At 33.2% G+C, this 18034-nt stretch overlaps 4 protein-coding genes across 4 annotated transcripts; 3 read left to right on the forward strand and 1 right to left on the reverse strand.

Annotated features, from left to right (window-relative positions):
* The first annotated feature begins 121 nt into the window (after window positions 1-121).
* On the forward strand, window positions 122-6065 carry LOC135850065 (endoplasmic reticulum-Golgi intermediate compartment protein 3). Its single transcript, XM_065370775.1, has 11 exons — window positions 122-448; window positions 531-689; window positions 761-877; window positions 979-1025; window positions 1099-1145; window positions 1224-1380; window positions 1456-1513; window positions 1584-1727; window positions 4959-5065; window positions 5142-5236; window positions 5318-6065. Exons 1-11 carry the CDS (start codon window positions 340-342, stop codon window positions 5448-5450), a joined length of 1173 nt encoding a protein of 390 aa, XP_065226847.1. The 5' UTR covers window positions 122-339; the 3' UTR covers window positions 5451-6065.
* On the forward strand, window positions 3070-4806 carry LOC135850067 (uncharacterized). Its single transcript, XM_065370778.1, has 4 exons — window positions 3070-3501; window positions 3593-3767; window positions 3831-4071; window positions 4143-4806. The coding sequence occupies exons 2-4, from the start codon at window positions 3645-3647 to the stop codon at window positions 4463-4465; spliced, it is 687 nt and encodes a 228-aa protein (XP_065226850.1). The 5' UTR covers window positions 3070-3501; window positions 3593-3644; the 3' UTR covers window positions 4466-4806.
* A 118-nt stretch (window positions 6066-6183) lies between the features above and the next one.
* Window positions 6184-7841, reverse strand: mTerf3 (mitochondrial transcription termination factor 3). Its single transcript, XM_065370776.1, has 5 exons — window positions 7261-7841; window positions 7009-7191; window positions 6797-6920; window positions 6621-6711; window positions 6184-6540 (listed from the first exon to the last, which is right to left on the reverse strand). The coding sequence occupies exons 1-5, from the start codon at window positions 7689-7691 to the stop codon at window positions 6263-6265; spliced, it is 1107 nt and encodes a 368-aa protein (XP_065226848.1). The 5' UTR covers window positions 7692-7841; the 3' UTR covers window positions 6184-6262.
* A 183-nt stretch (window positions 7842-8024) lies between these two features.
* l(3)77CDf (phosphatidylserine synthase 1 homolog l(3)77CDf) lies at window positions 8025-17207 on the forward strand. Its single transcript, XM_065370774.1, has 8 exons — window positions 8025-8511; window positions 8775-9033; window positions 9101-9259; window positions 9324-9475; window positions 9699-9953; window positions 10402-10624; window positions 10966-11023; window positions 16291-17207. The coding sequence occupies exons 1-8, from the start codon at window positions 8282-8284 to the stop codon at window positions 16380-16382; spliced, it is 1428 nt and encodes a 475-aa protein (XP_065226846.1). The 5' UTR covers window positions 8025-8281; the 3' UTR covers window positions 16383-17207.
* Window positions 17208-18034: the final 827 nt, after the last annotated feature.

Consider the following 18034-nt stretch of genomic DNA (forward strand, 5'->3'; position numbering starts at 1 on the left):
TTATAGATTTTTTGAAAAATTAATTAATGAATAATTAATTTGCAAAAATAGGTAAAACATTTTTGTTTTTCTCAAATACAACCCTGATGATTGTGTTTTTTTTTTTTTTTTTTTTAATTGATATGATAACAGTGAACAAAACCCTACCAAAACTTCGTAGCGAAATATTACGTACTGAAAAATTGAGTATACCGCTAAAGCTCCATAAATTACTGCAAGAAAATTATGACAATTAAAAGTAACCCATGAATTTTGACGTCTGCAAGGTTCCGTACACGAAACTACTCCATTAATGCAGATTATTTCTCGGTGTAAAGTTGACTTTAATTCTAAAAATCGATGATGATTGAACGGAACGTCATCAGTTTCATCAATAAATTTAAATCACTGGATGTTTTCACCAAGCCTTTGGAGGATTTCCAGGAAAAAACCCTCTATGGTGGTCTAGGTACAGTACAGTTTTTTTTTACTTTTCAATGTACATATAATTTATGACCACTTCACTTGATTAAAACTGACGTGTTATTTAGTTACCATATTATGTTGGATAACCATTCTGTATTTGACGTTTTGGGAATTCGTTGATTACCTCCAGCCGGCCTGGAATGAAGAGATATTTGTGGATGTTTCCGGTGTCTCGAAATTACAAATCAATTTGGATATCGTGGTGTCGTCTATTTCATGCGAATGTAAGTCCATGTATCATGTTTGGAAATTTGTGTAATGAACACAGCTTATTAAAACGTGAAACTGTGTACAGATTTAGCCCTAGATGCGGTTGATACTTCCGGTGATCAGCACTTACACATTGACTATAATATTTATAAGCGCAGATTGGATTTAAATGGTGTTCCCATCGAACCTCCTCAAAAAGAAAGTAAGATCTATTTCTCTCCTACAGACATAATCTGTGTATCTACTTATTTCGTAAACGAACGAAATACCTATACACCTAATTATTCTTTTTTTTCCTCTTAGGTTTAAAGCCTGTGAATAAAACAACCCCAGCAATATCTAGTGCACAGGTGATTCTTCTACTAAAAATAAAGTTGTAGGCTATCGTGGTTATGAAATACTAAAATCAAATTTTTTCTGTAGAATTCAACTGAATGTGGAAGTTGCTATGGTGCCGGAGAAGAGGGCCAGTAAGATAGTCTATTTTGTATTCCGTTTACGTTAATCCTTATTGGCGTATTAATGTACTAATGTTTTAACATTTTCAGATGTTGTAATACTTGTATGGAGGTAAAAGAAGCATACAGGAAGAAAAAATGGATCTTTAAACCGGACCAGTTTACTCAGTGTAAACCTGAACTCAGCTCCAATACCACTATATTCAAAGAAGGATGTCAATTATATGGAACTATGGAAGTGAACAGGGTAACGTTGCATTTTTATGTGATTTTTAGTCCGATAATGTACGGTAGGTAATTTTGATGTGAATCAATTTTGTAGGTAGGAGGCAGTTTCCATATAGCTCCCGGTCAAAGTTTCTCCATCAGTCATATACATGGTAAATTTTTTTCATCGCCTAGTTGCTTTTAATATGCTGTTTTCTATAGTAAAATATTTTATTGCTTCAGTTCACGACGTTCAACCTTATGCATCGCATATGTTCAATACAACTCATCACATCAGACATTTATCTTTCGGCAAAAAAATAACCAAAACAGATGGCACCATACAAGTTACCCCTTTGGATGGTCATACCGGATTAGCGAAGGAAGGTAAGTGTATCTATTTACCTGTATGCCATATTACGAAGGCATGTACGAGTATTGAACTCGGATTGCCTAGACTGAATTTGAAGAACAATGGAAATTGTTAATTATCTGTCAGCAGCATGACCTGCGAATAATTAGTTATGATTTGTTGACATAAAAACAAGCGTGGTATAGCCCATTTTCACTGAATTATAAATTCATTTGATGAATGATAAATGAAAGTTGGATCACATTTCTGTTATAACACTAAGAAATCGATTCTATACGCTGAGATTCATCGTGACCGGACTCGGTGAAAATATAAACACCGAAATATACCACTTCCTTACTCACTCATCATTAGTTACCCATGAGTGTGAAATTAGATAACACTAGAATATTATTGAAACAAACACGAAAACTTGATAGAATATTATTCGCAAACTGCTTTACCAATCGTACAAGTAAATGCCAGAAATAGATGTATATAAAACATGAAAGATCCACAAAAATAAATCTAAAATTAGCGTAACTATTATTTTACAATTTATACTAACAACGAAGAGCAGTTCCTATCGACATGAATATACCAAATGAAACACCAGCATTGAACATATTCTTTCCTACTTGGCGAACTGCTTCGCGACCGCGAATTCCATGTCTGAAAAAGTCAAAATGAAATTTGAAAATTTAGCTTTTTTCGTAGAAAATTTAGCGAATGTACGCGGAAAACGATTACTGTACCTAAATATGGCTGCGCCACCGAAGAATCCTCCGATCGTAATCCCAACAACGAATCCTAACATTGCTCCGGCTTTTATTCTTTGATTGCATGATGCATTTTGTAGATCATATCTTTGAACGTCTACTTGTGGCATTGTTATCTAGAAAGTACATTGAAATATTATATTAGCGTAAGCATTATTCATTCATAAACTATCCGAAATTAGAAACGAGGAGTGTGTAATCTTTCAAGTGACAGAAATCTGACATGATGAAAGAGGAACACATGATTAACATTTGTATCCTGTCATGTGAGAGATTCACATGACAGAATACAAATGTGAGATCCACTAGGAGAAAATTACATACTTACAGAATTGATTTAGGCAGTGGATTTAATTTACTATGTTATATGTTAACTTTTTACAAATTATTTTATCAGCAAAAATCTTCGAATTATTTCTTTGCTCACTTTGCTATTTTGCCTTCGCCTCTGTTATCTTTTACGAACTTGAACATCAGTGTTACACAATTACAAAAATTAAATTTATTTTTGTTTGATGCAGTGCTGCTACTTGTTCAAAATTTGAAATTACCAATGTAATTACCTTTGGATTTATTATTTCATTATCATTATCCTTTCATTTTTATCAAAAGGATCCTTAATTTCTTGACAAAATTAGTTTTGTCATGTTTTCTAGGATAGTTTAAATCATGAGACAAAAATTTAATTCAAACTAATAAATTTTAAACGAGAAACAAAAGAAATTAGTATGATGTACTTACCGTAAAATGCCCGTAAAAGCACCGAAACTGATGATTGGTGGAAATTTTCTATGAATTAGGTGGAGGGGATAATGCGAACTAAAAATACGAAATTTCCTTGCGAAATTCCCGGTTTATGCAAAACCAGCTGATAAACACGTGAAATCGTGAATAATCATAAAACAAAAGTAATTTGTGGATGATTTCGAATAATGAAGTCTTTTGAAGCCTTCATTTATTGATATTTTGAGTGCTTTTTAAGAATCGCTGTGTCTTGGTTACTGATCCGATTGCTTCTGAGTTTCCTCCGGTAAGTAGCGATATTTAGAAATAGATAGCTTCGCTCGAGTTAAAGTAGTGCTGAAATATTTTGTCTAATTTCGTTCTCGTTCATTCTCAAGGTTCAGCATCTTTTTCGAAAGAAGATATACAAATACACGAATTCAATTCGATATGCCTGGTCAAGATTACGAACCTAATATTAATCAAGATGTTTACGAAGACCCAGAGTTCGCTTCACAAAACCACGTTCTTCATATTGATGTCGACAGCGACGATGATAATGAAATCGAAATGGTATGCCACCTAGACGAACAAGATGTTTAAATCATAGACATTTCTCGACTATTTCTATTTCAGGAATTTGAATCGGATGAGTCCCCCGAAGCTACTGAATTGTCTGCTTTCGACATCTCAAATTTCACCTTAATCAGTAGATTCCATAAAATTATTACGTGTCTGGAAAATATTCTTCGTGCGATGCGAAGGTGCCTGATTACCTATCCTCCCGAATCTGTTGTTGGCTCATCTTTAAGAAGTTTCAATCTCAATTTTCTAGTGTCGTGGCGTCATATATTTGAAAAAATTAACACATTTTTTGGTAATAGCGAGTCGTCATTGATAATATTTCTATTCTTCTTCACAAATGACACGTTCCATTTTGCATTTTAGAAAGCTCAGCGGATGCGATACCGAATCAAAAGATTACATCAGATATCATCTTGAAGGGTATTCAGAATATGAGCAAAGAAGAGCCAGACTGGCTCGAGAATGGTATTTCTGTCGTTACCGGAGTCAAAGATCGAATCGATCATATTCTCGAATCAGTGTCATCGAATTCACCCGACAATCAAACTGCTCGAAATATGCTCACAAATTTAAACGACCTGATTTTAAATCACATTGCTCTTATACCTGATGGCAGTGATTCGTATGATATCGTGAAAGGATTTTATGAGAAATTAGAGATGCATATGGCTGAAAATCAGCTCTGAAAATACGGGTAATTTATAAATTTACAGCGTATAGCCTGTTTACAATTTCATTTGCTGCAATTTCCTGTGTAATACTTTAAGCCTTGTTTTTTGTATTCGTTTAAGAGTTTGTACTTATTTTACACTTTTGATGATAATTGATCACGTTCGTATACCCAATTAATTTCGATATTTTGTTGAAATTAAGTCGTATTTTTGTGATAGAATTTTCAATTTCATCAGTATTTCGATTTTTCAAGTTTTGTAGTTGTATTGTTAGAAAAAGTTCCTTAGGATACTTGATTTTCCTGTGAATATTATGTTGAAATATTTTTTCAAATAAAACATCGTTATTAAGTGAATGCGTGTTGTTGTTTTTCACACTTTTTTTATTTTTGCAATTTTACTACAAAGAAATGTTTCTCGGTTTATCTCTCGGCTATTTTAGAAGTATCCTGTTTTTTATTTTTCATGTCATCTTAATAAAGTAATTTTCTTATTGGTTGATTTTCAGGTGCGATGATGTTTAATTACTACATCAAGTTGATTCCAACTGTGATAGAGAGAATGGATGGATATTTCTTCTACACGAACCAATTTTCAGTTACGAAATTCGAAAAAGTAATTGTACCGCACATTTAGTATCCTGAGAAGTACAATTGACGATCGAAAACTAAACCTGGCTCTCTGTTTTCAGCATTTGTCAATTACCGAAGGGGATTCCGGTATGCCTGGAATATTTTTCAGCTACGAATTGTCTCCGTTGATGGTCAAGAGAGTGGAACAACGAAAGTAATTATTGCTATCGATCTTATTTTTGTATAGATGATGAATGACAAAATTTTCATTCATAAAATATATCTATTTTTAAAGGTCGCTGAGTCATCTCATCATGACAATTTTGAGTTACGTCAGTGGAGTTTACATCGCTGCCTTACTAGTCGATTCGTTCGTTCATAAAACGGTAAAATATGTGCAAAAATTGGAAATTGGCAAGCAAAGTTGATTATTCAAGATATACCACGGGTCTCGCACTATGTTCTCTTTACTATGCATTTACTAATTTTACAGTATTTTTGGTCGAACTAAGTATAATCATGAATTATTATGTATATAGCATGCTTATGGATGCTGTAGCGCAGTCATACTACTATTTTGTTCAATATTTATCATTTAAAGGATCGATGCAATGTTTCGATCTCGTTTAAAAATGCGTTTATTTTGGATTTTGTGATTTTTTTTTTTTTATAGATAAAATGCATTACACATTTTAATGTGTATTCAGTTCAGATCTCAGATCTCCTATAATTTAATGTATAATATTGTATTCATTTTTGAGAAAGTTTAATTGTAGAAGTTTAAAAAATGAGATTTACTAATCTTCATATGTAATTATATACAATTTTTTTCATTAAGAATTCAATGCAAATAATTCGTGTTTGCAAGTTGCAACATGGTACTCTCATTTTGTGTAATTTTCGAAAATGGTTTTCGTTATGAAAATGTCTCAATTTACCTACTGTCTCGGCAGTTTTGTTCTCTTATTCTGTTCACGCACAAAAAAACGAGGATTAGTACATGTTTGTAGTATGTAGTTATTTATTAAAATTGTTGTGAATTATTTAAATTATTTTCTGTACTGTACTGTACAGTGAAATGTATTGGTCTTTGAAGGTATTGTAATTCGAGAACCGAAACCGATGAACTTTTTGCTACCATTCGAGCAAACCAATGTAAAATTATATGTTCGTAAAGAAATTCTTTATTAAAATAACAAAAATAATTTAACTTATAGTTAGGTGACAATAAAATGGTACATTACAAAGTTTTTAAGAACAAATTGAAAGTGTGAACTGAGGTTTTGGCTACTTTATCGCAAAAAGTGGCATCATTTCCAATACTTATGTCGTTAATTGAAACATAACCAGGTTTAGTAGGGTCGTACTGAGCTTTGCCCAACTTTTCCAAGAATAAATGTCTCTGTTTCAGTCTAAATCCTCTGCATTGTAATCCAGAAGGTTGGGCAACAATAGCGGAAAGGGGTACTTTCATATCTATCAACATGATGTCCATTCGTTCGTGGACGATTGCTCGTTCTAAAAAAAAGTAGGTAATGCAAAGTTAACGATACATAAAAATATTACGTCTAGGATATTTATAGCAGCACTCTACTTACTTAGTGTCCAAATATAAGGGGCCTTTAAAAATAATTCTTTGGTTTGTTTCCCATCAAATCCTATTACATCTTTGAAGAAAAATAAACAATCCTGAAAAAAAATAATAAACGCAATGTTACTCCAACGTACGAACTGTGAGTGAAAGGATCATTTATGTAAAAGAAAAAATACTCACCGTTAATTTTTCTTTACGAAGATGTATCAAATCAGGACATCTACACACAACAGCACGAATTTCATCTCCTGTTAACCAAAGTTCTTTTTGAAAATTGCCCAATAACGTGTCTATTTGTTGCGTTCTGTGAACATTTAACCGAAATAAGTAAGAAATGTCTGAAAGAAAAGACTATGCACATAAACGAATGGAAATAAAACCCTATCTCTTACGTATGACTAAGCCATCTGGGATTCGTTGTAATAAGACGTGTTATCATCTCCGGTGTGAATTTCTTCGATTTGAAATAATTTATTCGTACTTCCAAATCGTCTAAACTTTCTTCCAACAAGAATGGATTTTTTGTAAACACTCGTCCAAGTTGATCAGCAGGTACTCCATTTTGAAAAAGAAACCTGCAAAGAAAACGTCAAATGATACAATCCTATACTGATAAATATTCGCAAATAGTGATGCGAACTTACGAAATATAAGGTTTAACATCTTTCTCGAAATCCAATTGCAATAGAAACGTGGGTATTTTTTTCCTTGATTCTATTTTGTGAAAATCTACACCCAAGTCGATCAGTTGTTGAATAACTTCGCTTTTATTAGCGAAATACGCAAAGTTGAAACTTGGTCTTAGCTCGGGAGCGATGTGAGACAAATCTGGCAATTTGTCGGGTTCTACCTCTTCGAGAACTGACAACGGAGAATTTTGTTGCGGGTGAAATACATCGTCTAGCATCGAATCATCATTCGAATATGAATCTGAGCTGTTCGAATTTACAGAAACCAGCGTTGATTGCGCGATGAAGTTTCCATTGAGTTTGGGTAAAATTGAACGGCTTCTCATCGACTGATAAGCTAAAGCTTTACCCGCATGAATGAATATTCTGTTGAAAATAACGCTCATTGTTGTTGATTGTTTAGAACATCGTACGAGTAAGAGGAAGACCAATTAATATTCTTGTTTTCGATCCTTAACCGGTATCAAATTAAAGAAAAACTACAAAAATTACTCTTACGACATAAAAATTCAAATTTCGATTTTTATTATCAATAAAATTTTCAAGCACGTGTTTTTTATTGGATTTCAAACGCGGGCAGGTGAAAAAACAGTGTTACCAACATGTTCTCGCCTCTGATTGGCCGAACTTCGATGACGTCAGAACTACGGCCAATCAAAATGCTTTAAAAAATGATTGATACTTTAAACCCTCACCAGTTTTTTAAAATTTTATCGCCTATGGATTGTGATAAAGAACGTGCTAATGGTTTATGGTTTGTCCTTCGAACACGATTTTATTCTAGTCTCGCTCCGTGAAACCGCCTGATTAAAAAAAGTCGTGCTTAGTGACTCGTTGTGCTTTAATTTCGCACGTAAAGTTTAAACGATTCTATCGACCTATCGTATTGCTTAGGCTCTTGATTCCTATCGTTTCGGCTAGTGTTTGTTCGGTTTTTACGTACTATGCAGTTGTAAGATAGAGAGCACATTTCATCATGGAAGTATCAGATAACCCTGAGCCTGCTTCTGGAGATGAATTCCAAGCTGCTAACGAGAACGAAGTCATGGAACCATCAGCAAAACCACAGCCCTCTTCTGGGGATAAATTCAAAGTGATAAACGAATGTGCCGTAGATGATATTTCCCTACCTGCATTCTACCAGTCACATAGTATCGCTCTATTAGCTGTCTCTATTGTCAGCGTTATTTGTTTTTCATTCCTCAGGTGAGTTCGTTTTACTGTGTAAATGTGCTAAAACATGTGAACAGCGGTATAACTCGTCAATTTTTACGTAGCTTGGTTCTTGCGAATGAAGCTCAACAGCAGGTAACATAGACACGAATCTATCGTCGTGTTCGTCATGTTTTATCACAATTTTTGATCATTTTTTTCGAATGTAACGAGATATTATTTCGATGCTCTTACTCATACGACCTGTAAAATTATCAACTCGAATGTCATATTGTATTTTTCATTATTGTTTTCAGAGATGAATCCGATGTCGATAGTAACATTTGGCATGGATTACTATGTATCATATTCTTCTTACTCATCGTATCAGTTCTATCATTCCCTAACGGACCATTTATCAGACCGCATCCTGCAGTATGGCGAATGGTATTCGGATTAAGTATTTTTTATTTATTGGCGTTATTATTCCTACTGTTCCAAGATTACGGTACAGCCCGTAAAATAATTTTATGGCTCGATCCGAAGCTCAAAGATTTCCACATAGATATGGATAAGGTCAGTATTTACACTTCTTTTCTCCATATTCAACCTTCTAGAACTTGAATTACCTTACGTTTTGCAGGAATATGGAGTTAATTGCTCAGACATAACAGTCGAAAAAGTTTGGTCTCATCTGGATGTATTTGCTGTCGGGCATTTTGTCGGATGGGCCTTTAAAGCAGTATTGGTTCGCCATTGCGGTATTCTATGGGCTATGAGCGTCATGTGGGAAGTGACAGAGGTTCGTTTTATAGAATTTAGTTGAAAAATTCACGTTTCGAGATTAACATTTATGTTTTTTGCAGATCGCTTTCGCCCATTTATTACCAAACTTCGTAGAATGCTGGTGGGATATCTTGATCTTGGATATCTTACTTTGTAACGGCATTGGAATCTGGGTAGGATTGAAAATTTGCAAGATTATGGAAATGAGAGAATACAAATGGGTTAGCATCAGGTAAATTTCGTTCGTGAAATGTCTATTGTTGGATATACGAAAAATTTGCGATGAAAACATACGTCGTCGCTATTTTGTCGATAAACGATTGCGTAATTTAACAAGCGAATTGACGTACTGTTTAAATTACGCATGTGTCTTGACGTATGTTGCGCGGTTTGCTTTCAACTGCGTTTTATAAATTGCAACGCTCGGCGTTAAATTTTTACTTTTTTCTTTTCAGGGATATTCATTCTACGACTGGTAAATTGAAACGAGCTGTGTTGCAATTTACACCTGTTAGTTGGACCTATGTTAGATGGCTCGATCCAACGTGTACGTACATGAGATTCTTCGCAGTTTGCCAATTAGTCATATTTTGGCAAATATCCGAGCTGAATACTTTCTTCCTGAAGCATATTTTTGAAATGCCGCCATCGCATCCTCTAGTCATTGGTAGACTGACATTTTTCGGTATCATGGTCGCTCCTTCGGCAAGGTAAAAACAATTGTAATGTAAAACCGGATTGTTTTGATTTCTCGTGTCATGTAAAATGAGTTTTTTGATTTATAAACGTCTCTAAAGAGCCGAAATAATAGTGAAAAATATTGAATAAGGTTATTCAAAGATGAAAAAATGTTTACAATGGTAATTTTGATATTTGGTTTCTACATTTAGAAACAATTTGAATTCTTCGTTCACCTACCGTCTGCATTTATGCAGATTGCAAAACAAAGCAATAAAATCTTTTGAACCGGGTTATAAAAATTATCAAGTCAGTAATTAAAACTGGATAGAGTGGATATTCGTGTAAATAAAATCCGCATTTCTCATTAATAATCGTTAATTTACGATATTGTCGAAAATAAAAATAGAATTTTAAATTTCGATGCGGAATGTGTTGTGTTTTTTTATTTATTATTGTTGTTATCGATTTTTGTTTCAGGCAGTACTACAGCTTTGTTACCGACCCGGATTGTAAAAGGTTGGGGAGTCAGTGTTGGGTTCTAGGAGCAGTCATATTTACAGAGTCGTTATTATGTATTAAAAATGGAAAAGCTTTATTCGAACGTACTCAGGCTTTCAATATAATAATATGGGTTTTATTCATGCTGTTGGCTTCTGTAATTTGCGTTTATGGATTTCAAGCGTGGCAGTGGTATTTTCAAGTGAGTTGAATTGCATGATTAAGTATTTAGGGGTTTGAAAACATAAATCGATTTGTTGGAAAAATCGATGAAATTTCTTCTGATAGTGAAATATTTTTGAATTAGGATTAGATTTTTTTCTCAAAAATTAAAACGAGTCGTAGAAAATGAAAGACTGAGTTGAAGTCTGCATTGTGTGTAAATGTAGATAATGTTGAATGATTTTTTTTTTAAGGTAGAGAGTGGTTGAAATTTTTATTTTTGGTTAATCTTTTTTTTTATGAATTCTTGGTTTTTTTTTGTCATTTTTAACTACTTTTGTATGTGTTCAAGTAAATTTAATGATATTGTATTTGTTACAGCGTGAAAAATTGGCTGATCGGTCGCCTCTGTTACGCAGACAGCAAACAACTGATAAAAGTAAGCATTCTTCGTTCTGTCCTTTGTTTTGTTCTTGTTTTTTAGTTGCAATCAAAGTAGTAAAACGACATGATTGCTAAAATAAAAATTCCTCATTGAAAAGATACGAACGACGTTTCTGCTCGACTGACGTTAATGTTTTCATTTTATCTTATACGTAAGATTACTGCACTCGATTTTTTATTTTGACGTTTTTAGTTGTAAATTGCAATTTTTTTTATCATTTTCAACGTATTTTTAGTTAGTTGACTATTTTTGAATGCATGCTACTTGTTAGTGTAGAGCAATAGAGCATAGATAAACGTGTATTTTTGGATTCCATATTCTAGCTTTCTTTCTCTTTATCGTTCTTACGTAACTTGAAAAAATACCGAATTTATTATTTTTTGTGGAAAATTATCGCTATGCAATACCTGTTAGAGTGAATTTGTTTTTAAAACTGCTGAAAGAAAACAATTGGGAATGTAGGGGGTCTTGTCGTTCTCGTTTTATTGTTCTGCTTTTTCTCTAGCGTAGGTATTTTTATTCTTCGTTCTTCATGTTTTCAATGCGCGTTTTTGTTGTTTTCCGCTATTCTTGATTTTTTTCCTTCAGCTTACCTGTACTATGATCATTCCGTATCAACTTGGCCGAAAAAATACGATTTTCGAAGTCGTGTTATTCGATTTTGGTCAATTTCTTGGAACGTCGTCGTCTGCTCATACAACAACTAAAACATTACTTTATCCTCAACTCCTTTAGAAGAGAGAGTGAGGGGGCTTTGTTTCTATTTCGCAATTTTTTCGTAGCACATAGGACTGGGCACGGACGTAATCGAATCGAAAAATTAAGGGCATATCAAAAACATACTATTCAATGTATCACGTGACTTTGTGAATATTTGCAGATTTTAAGGAGTATGGGGAGAGGGGGCATAGTGCTAGATTGGAAGGGATTAGAGCCTAAAACCACCTAATTTCCAAATGGGCTCGGTCAAAAATTCATTTCGAGCCCGAAATGGTGTAGACAAAATGATTTTACGGATTTTTGAAGTATGTACTTTTTTATTTTCAACTAATTAAAATGGAGTTGTGATTCTCTAGATTTTTGAGGGAAAAATGTGCAATTCCTCAAAATAGCTTGAAATTTTGCTACATATAATTTTAAATATTTCAATAAAAAAATTTTTTGAGCGTTCTTGAAGAATAGAAAATTTCAAATATCAAGTACGATAATTTTTTTGAACATTTCTAAAAAAAAATCAAAAATTGTGCTCTAAATTGGGTAAGTAATGATGATATTCAACAATTTTGTGAAAATTTTAAAAAATATGAATAAAAAAATAATATGTATTAATAAAATTAATGAAGTAATTAATTTTAAAAAATCAAAATTTCTTCAAATTGAAAATCAGTTGTTAACTGAAAATAATTATAATAAATTAAAAAAATAAAATTATACAGTATGACACAAAAGTAGTGCCTGGTGGCTTTTATTTCCAAGGGGAAAAAGCTAGAGAGATGAATGAAGCGGCGTCGAGTAGGGAGAAATAAGGGCTTTCAAAAGCGACCTTGGAAATTTCCGGCCCATACACAGGGTGTCCGCAAATTAAAAAACCGGTTTGGTCAAAAAATTCAAACCGGTTTTTATTGGCGCAATGTATTCTACACACTAAGGCGACAAAACCGTGATATGAATTTTTTGAAACCGGTTCATTAATTTGCAACCATAGTTGATAAAAAATACACAAAAATTGTAGATAGAGAAAAAAGCTTGGAACGAAAGTTGTAGAGCGTGAAAAATTACATAATTCTATCTAATCACATTTTGAAACCGGTTCATTGGTTCTCATTTAGCAACCAGTTTTTGATAATCACCTAAAAGTTGGAAATAGAGGGAAACGCTTGAAACAAAAGTTGTGGAGCGTAAAAAATTGAACCATTTTTGCTGATCGGATTTTGAAACCAGTTCATTAATTTGCAACCAGTTATCAAAAATCACCTAAAAATTGGAGATCGAGAAAAAAGATTGAAACAAAAGTTATGGTGCATGAAAAATTACACAATTCTGTTCAATCACGTTTTGAAACCGGTTCATTGGTTTCCATTTAGCAACCAGTTTTTGACAATCACCTAAAAATTGAAGATAGAGAAAAAAGCTTGGAACAAAAGTTGTAGAGCGTGAAAAATCGAACCATTTTTGCTGATCGGATTTTAAAAATGGCTAATCAAGTTGCAACCAGGTAACTTTTGATGGCTTGCTGCGATTTAATTAACCGGTTTCAAAATCTGATCAGCAAAAATGGTTTAATTTTTCACGCTCTACAACTTATGTTCCAAACTTTTTTCTCTATCCCAATTTTCAGGTGATTGTCAAAAACTGGTTGCTAAATGCAAACCAATGAACCGGTTTCATAATGTCATTGAACAGAATTGTGTAATTTTTCATGCACCACAACTTTTGTTTCAAACTATTTTCACAATCTACAATTTTTGGGTGGTTTTTGATAACTGGTTGCGAATTAATGAACCGGTTTCAAAATCCGATCAGCAAAAATGATTCAATTTTTCACGCTCTACGACTTATGTTCCAAACTTTTTTCTCTATCCCAATTTTCAGATGATTGTCAAAAACTGGTTGCTAAATGCAAACCAATGAACCGGTTTCATAATGTCATTGAACAGAATTGTGTAATTTATCATGCACCACAACTTTTGTTTCAAACTTTTTTCATTATCTACAATTTTTGGGTAATTTTTGATGACTGGCTGCGAATTAATAAACCGGTTTCAAAATCCGATCAGCAAAAATGATTCAATTTTTCACGCTCTACAATTTTTGTTTCAAGCTTTTTTCTCTATCTTCAATTTTTAGGTATTTTTTGTCAACTGGTTACAAATTAATGAACCGGTTTCAAAAAATTCATATCACGTTTTTGTCGCCTTATTGTGTAGAATACATTGTGCCAATAAAAACCAGTTTGAATTTTTTGACCAAACCGGTTTTTCAATTTGTCGACACCCTATGCATGGGCTGGAAATTTTCAAGGCGTACACAGTGTTGTCAGTTTAAAACGGTGCCGTGTGTTTAAAACGTTTAAAACAGTGTTTTAAACGTCGAGAAAAAAACGGACCATGTTTAAAACAAAATTCTGTTTAAAATGGTTTTTTTTGTTTTAAACAAGTTTTTTTTTCAACTCCAATTTCCTAAAAAAAACACGTTTTTTTTTCAATTTTTCGTTGAAAAAGTAGTGAAATTGAAGGGTTCCTTTCCAAGTCGGCCTAAGTCCATTTTTTTCGTTTCGAGAAAAACACAAATAAGTGTTTTTCTCGCCCTTCCGCTTCAATAATAAATGATGTGATTATATGGTTGTGAAGCTTGATCTTTCTGTTTTAAAGTACCGTATTGGTATTTTTTTAATTTTGCGTATTTTCAGCTCCAGAGCGCGTCAAACAGTCAGAAAAAGTGGACTTAGGCCCATTTGGAATTATCTGATGTTAAAAATTTCGAAAAAGAGCTGAAAAACGCGTTTCTTCAAAAAAAAATTCACGAATCATTAATTTAGTACATTTCTGAAACAATTTCATTCGAAGCACCTTCAAATTTCGTCTCTCGAAAATCGTTGAAAAACTTGAAAAAAAAACCGACACAACCGCACTTGTATACAAATTCTTAAAAAATGTATGATTTAGGCCACTTTGGAATAATCAGCTGTTTTTTCGAGCCGGCAAAACACCGCTCCTGAGCGAAAAAAGTAACGCCAGGTGTTGGGACAAGGTGATAAAGGTGTTAACCGACCTGTACCAGCAGATGGCGCTGCTAACTCAAAAATGATAAAAATGGACTTAGGCCGACTTGGAAAGGAACCCTTCAATTGAAGGAATTGAATTTTTAGATTTTCATTTTTCTTCCTATACTTTTTTTTGAAGGCAAATTTTGTGTTTTGATTTCAATTTTTTAATATTTCTGGAGCCTTATAGCTATTTTACGACGTTGCATCTTAACAGTTGATGACTGGATGACGTATATTTGAAAAACTGAATCCAAAACAAATGAATTTGTGTTAAAAACGTGTTTAAAACACGTTTAAATCATGTTTAAAACACGTTTAAAACACATGAGAATCCGGCAGTTTAAAACTCTGTTTTAAACAAAAAAAACGTTTTAAACAAAAAAAAACCGTTTGTTTTGTCTTTTTTAAAAAAAACCGTTTTTTTTCCAACACTGGGCGTACAATAAAAAAAATTATACCTACTTAATAAAATTAATTTAATTAAAGCATTTCTGAAGAATTTTGAGGGCGAAAATCAGAATTGAGTCCATGTCACGATTCTAGGGATTTTCGAAACAGTGTCATGTGACCTATCAAAATGGCTTAGAATTTTGCAGCGATTTCAAATGACACGATAAAAATATTTTTGAGCACTTCTAAAAAAAATCGGCTCAGAATTGAATCGAAATTTTCAAGATTTTTGCCATGGATCAAAATAGCTTGAAATTTTGCGAGAATTTTGAACGTTTCGATGAAAATAATTTTTAAGCATTTTTGAAGAATTTCGTCCCCAAAATTGAGTGAATTTTTACTGGTATTATAATTATGCGATCTATCAAAATAAGCCACTGAAAATTTCGACTTGTACAAAAATGTGTCCAGTTGAATTGCTGAGAAAGACCATAAAGTCGAGTAAATGTTACGAGAAATTGAAAAAATAAACCATAAAACCCCTCCACTTTTTCCTCGATGGGGGCAGGGGCGGTGAGCAAATAAATAACGGTTTTCTTAGCTGTTGAACGGGTGAATGTTCTTGAAAAAAAAAATTGAGCAAAATCGATTGATATGGCTACGAAGCCCTAGTCGAATTGATATGCAATTACCCAGTGAAAGTAGCATCATGATGAATTTGTTGCAAATTGGAAAATAAAACTTGAAAAATCTAAAAAGAACTATTTCATGGCCTGCAAAATTAGGCTGAGAATAAATTCAAAAAACAAATTTTATAAATGATTTCGTTCTTGATCTCATTCTTTTTTTTCACTGATTTTTCTCGTGTTTCTAGCACTTGGATCTATTTCGTTCTTTTTTCGTTTTTTCAAGATCTGATTTTTCATATTATTTTGTTCTAATTGTCATCCTTATTCATGTTCTCATAAAAACCACATTCTTAGTTCATAATTGTTTTTTTTCCATCGCTGGTTTGTAGATCGAATTAGTTGAATATTGATCATTTTTCATTTAGTAGATTTCGACAAATCATTGTAATCATTTTTGAATTTGGTTGTACCTACAGCTCGTAACGTTCAGTCAAATTCGTACGCTGAATCACATCAGGATGATTTGAGACAAAGGCCTAAGCACAATACAAATGGAACTGTGGATTAGTTTCGGCTACACACAACGCGCACATCCTCAGTGCTGATGGATCTCTTCTCTCTCTTGTTTGTTTTCTTTTTTGTTCTTTTTTCCTCCCTTTACTCGTACAATAAAGATCTAGGTGTATTTATCCTTACGTCTATGTTCGATAAGCAGAACTGTGATAAGAAATTTTTATTTAATGACCAAAAAAAACGATTTTAGAATGTGTAAGTGAAGGATTATAATTTGTCGCTTGATAAGTTGAAATTGCGTTTTTCATATCATCATTATTTAGGGCATTTTTTTTTTTTGTTTTGTGTTACTATTGTGTTACCTTTTAGTTTAGGTATGAATTTACAAAGACGATATTTTTAGTTAGAAGAACGTATTATGTTGTTTAAAAAAAAGTCAGATTTATAACTAAGTAGTATTTTTTAAATTTAATGATGTATCTTGTTTAAGAAGAAAAAAAAATTGATTTTCATCAGTTACATTGTTAAGTGGTACCTATTTTCTTCTTTTGTAATGTACCTAGCTTAATGTGTATTACTCCGTTCTGTAGTTGAATATTTTCATGATTTAGATTTTCATCTTGATCACTGAAACGTGTTTTTTAATCGTATCACAAGTGACGAATTTTTTGCTTTCAACTTTCAATATTGTAATTATGGCTTTTTTATTGGCCTTTGTGTGCATTTTCTTTGGCATTTTTTTTTTATTTCGGTCTAAAGCGTTGTAAAGGAAATACGTGAGCTTGGGAACATATCGTGCTACATTAAATTAAATGCTGTTGTGTTCGTTGAGCGTTTTTCATGTACCTCTACCTATAATAAACGAATTGGAATATCTGAATGTGCAGTGTTTTATTTTCTGACAAGGGAACCTCTTGAGGTGTCACGCTCCGATTTGAACGGGACCGCGATTTTTGGAAAGAGCATAGTCTAAAACCCTCCAAACCAAATTTTCAGCTGCCCAAGTTCATTTTTCGATTTTTGGCGAATTTTTGAAAATTCAAAATTGACTGTTTTTGGCGATTTATGCTCTTTTTTAAAAAGTACGTACTTGATCAATAAAAATGGCCAAAATAAGTCCCAAAACTAATATTAATTACCCAAATCCAAATTTCACCATTTCCAGCCATTCTGGAGACTCCAGCGCGATTTTTCAATTTCTCCAGAATTTTGAATTTTCTCCAGAAGGCGTGAATATGCAGTTGGGCAGCTGTAAATCGAGTTGTGTATTATAGTCGACCTGTTTAACGAGTTTATCTACATTTGAGCCGATTTTGGGAGTGACACCTCAAGTGTGGTTTTTTGACCAGATTTTTTCAAAATCCAAAAAATCAAAAGATGACCGATTGTGAGGAATTTTTTGAAATTTGCGCGAATCGCTGTATTTCTTCAAGAACTAACCCCCAGAGCGCAAATTCTACAATTTTCAGCAGTTTTGGAGCGAGAGTGACACCTCAAAAAACCACTCTTGAGGTGTCACTCTCAAAATCGGCTCAAATGTGGATAAACTCGTTAAACAGGTCGAGTGTAATATACAACTCGATTTTTTGCTGCCCAACTGCATATTCACGCGTTCTGGAGCAAATTCAAAATTCTGGAGAAATTGAAAATCGCGCTGGAGGCTCCAGAATGTCTGGAAATTATGAAATTTTGATTTGGGGGGTTGGT

Source organism: Planococcus citri, chromosome 1 (genome assembly GCF_950023065.1).
Source record: "Planococcus citri chromosome 1, ihPlaCitr1.1, whole genome shotgun sequence".
Classification (NCBI taxonomy): Eukaryota; Metazoa; Arthropoda; class Insecta; order Hemiptera; family Pseudococcidae; genus Planococcus; species Planococcus citri.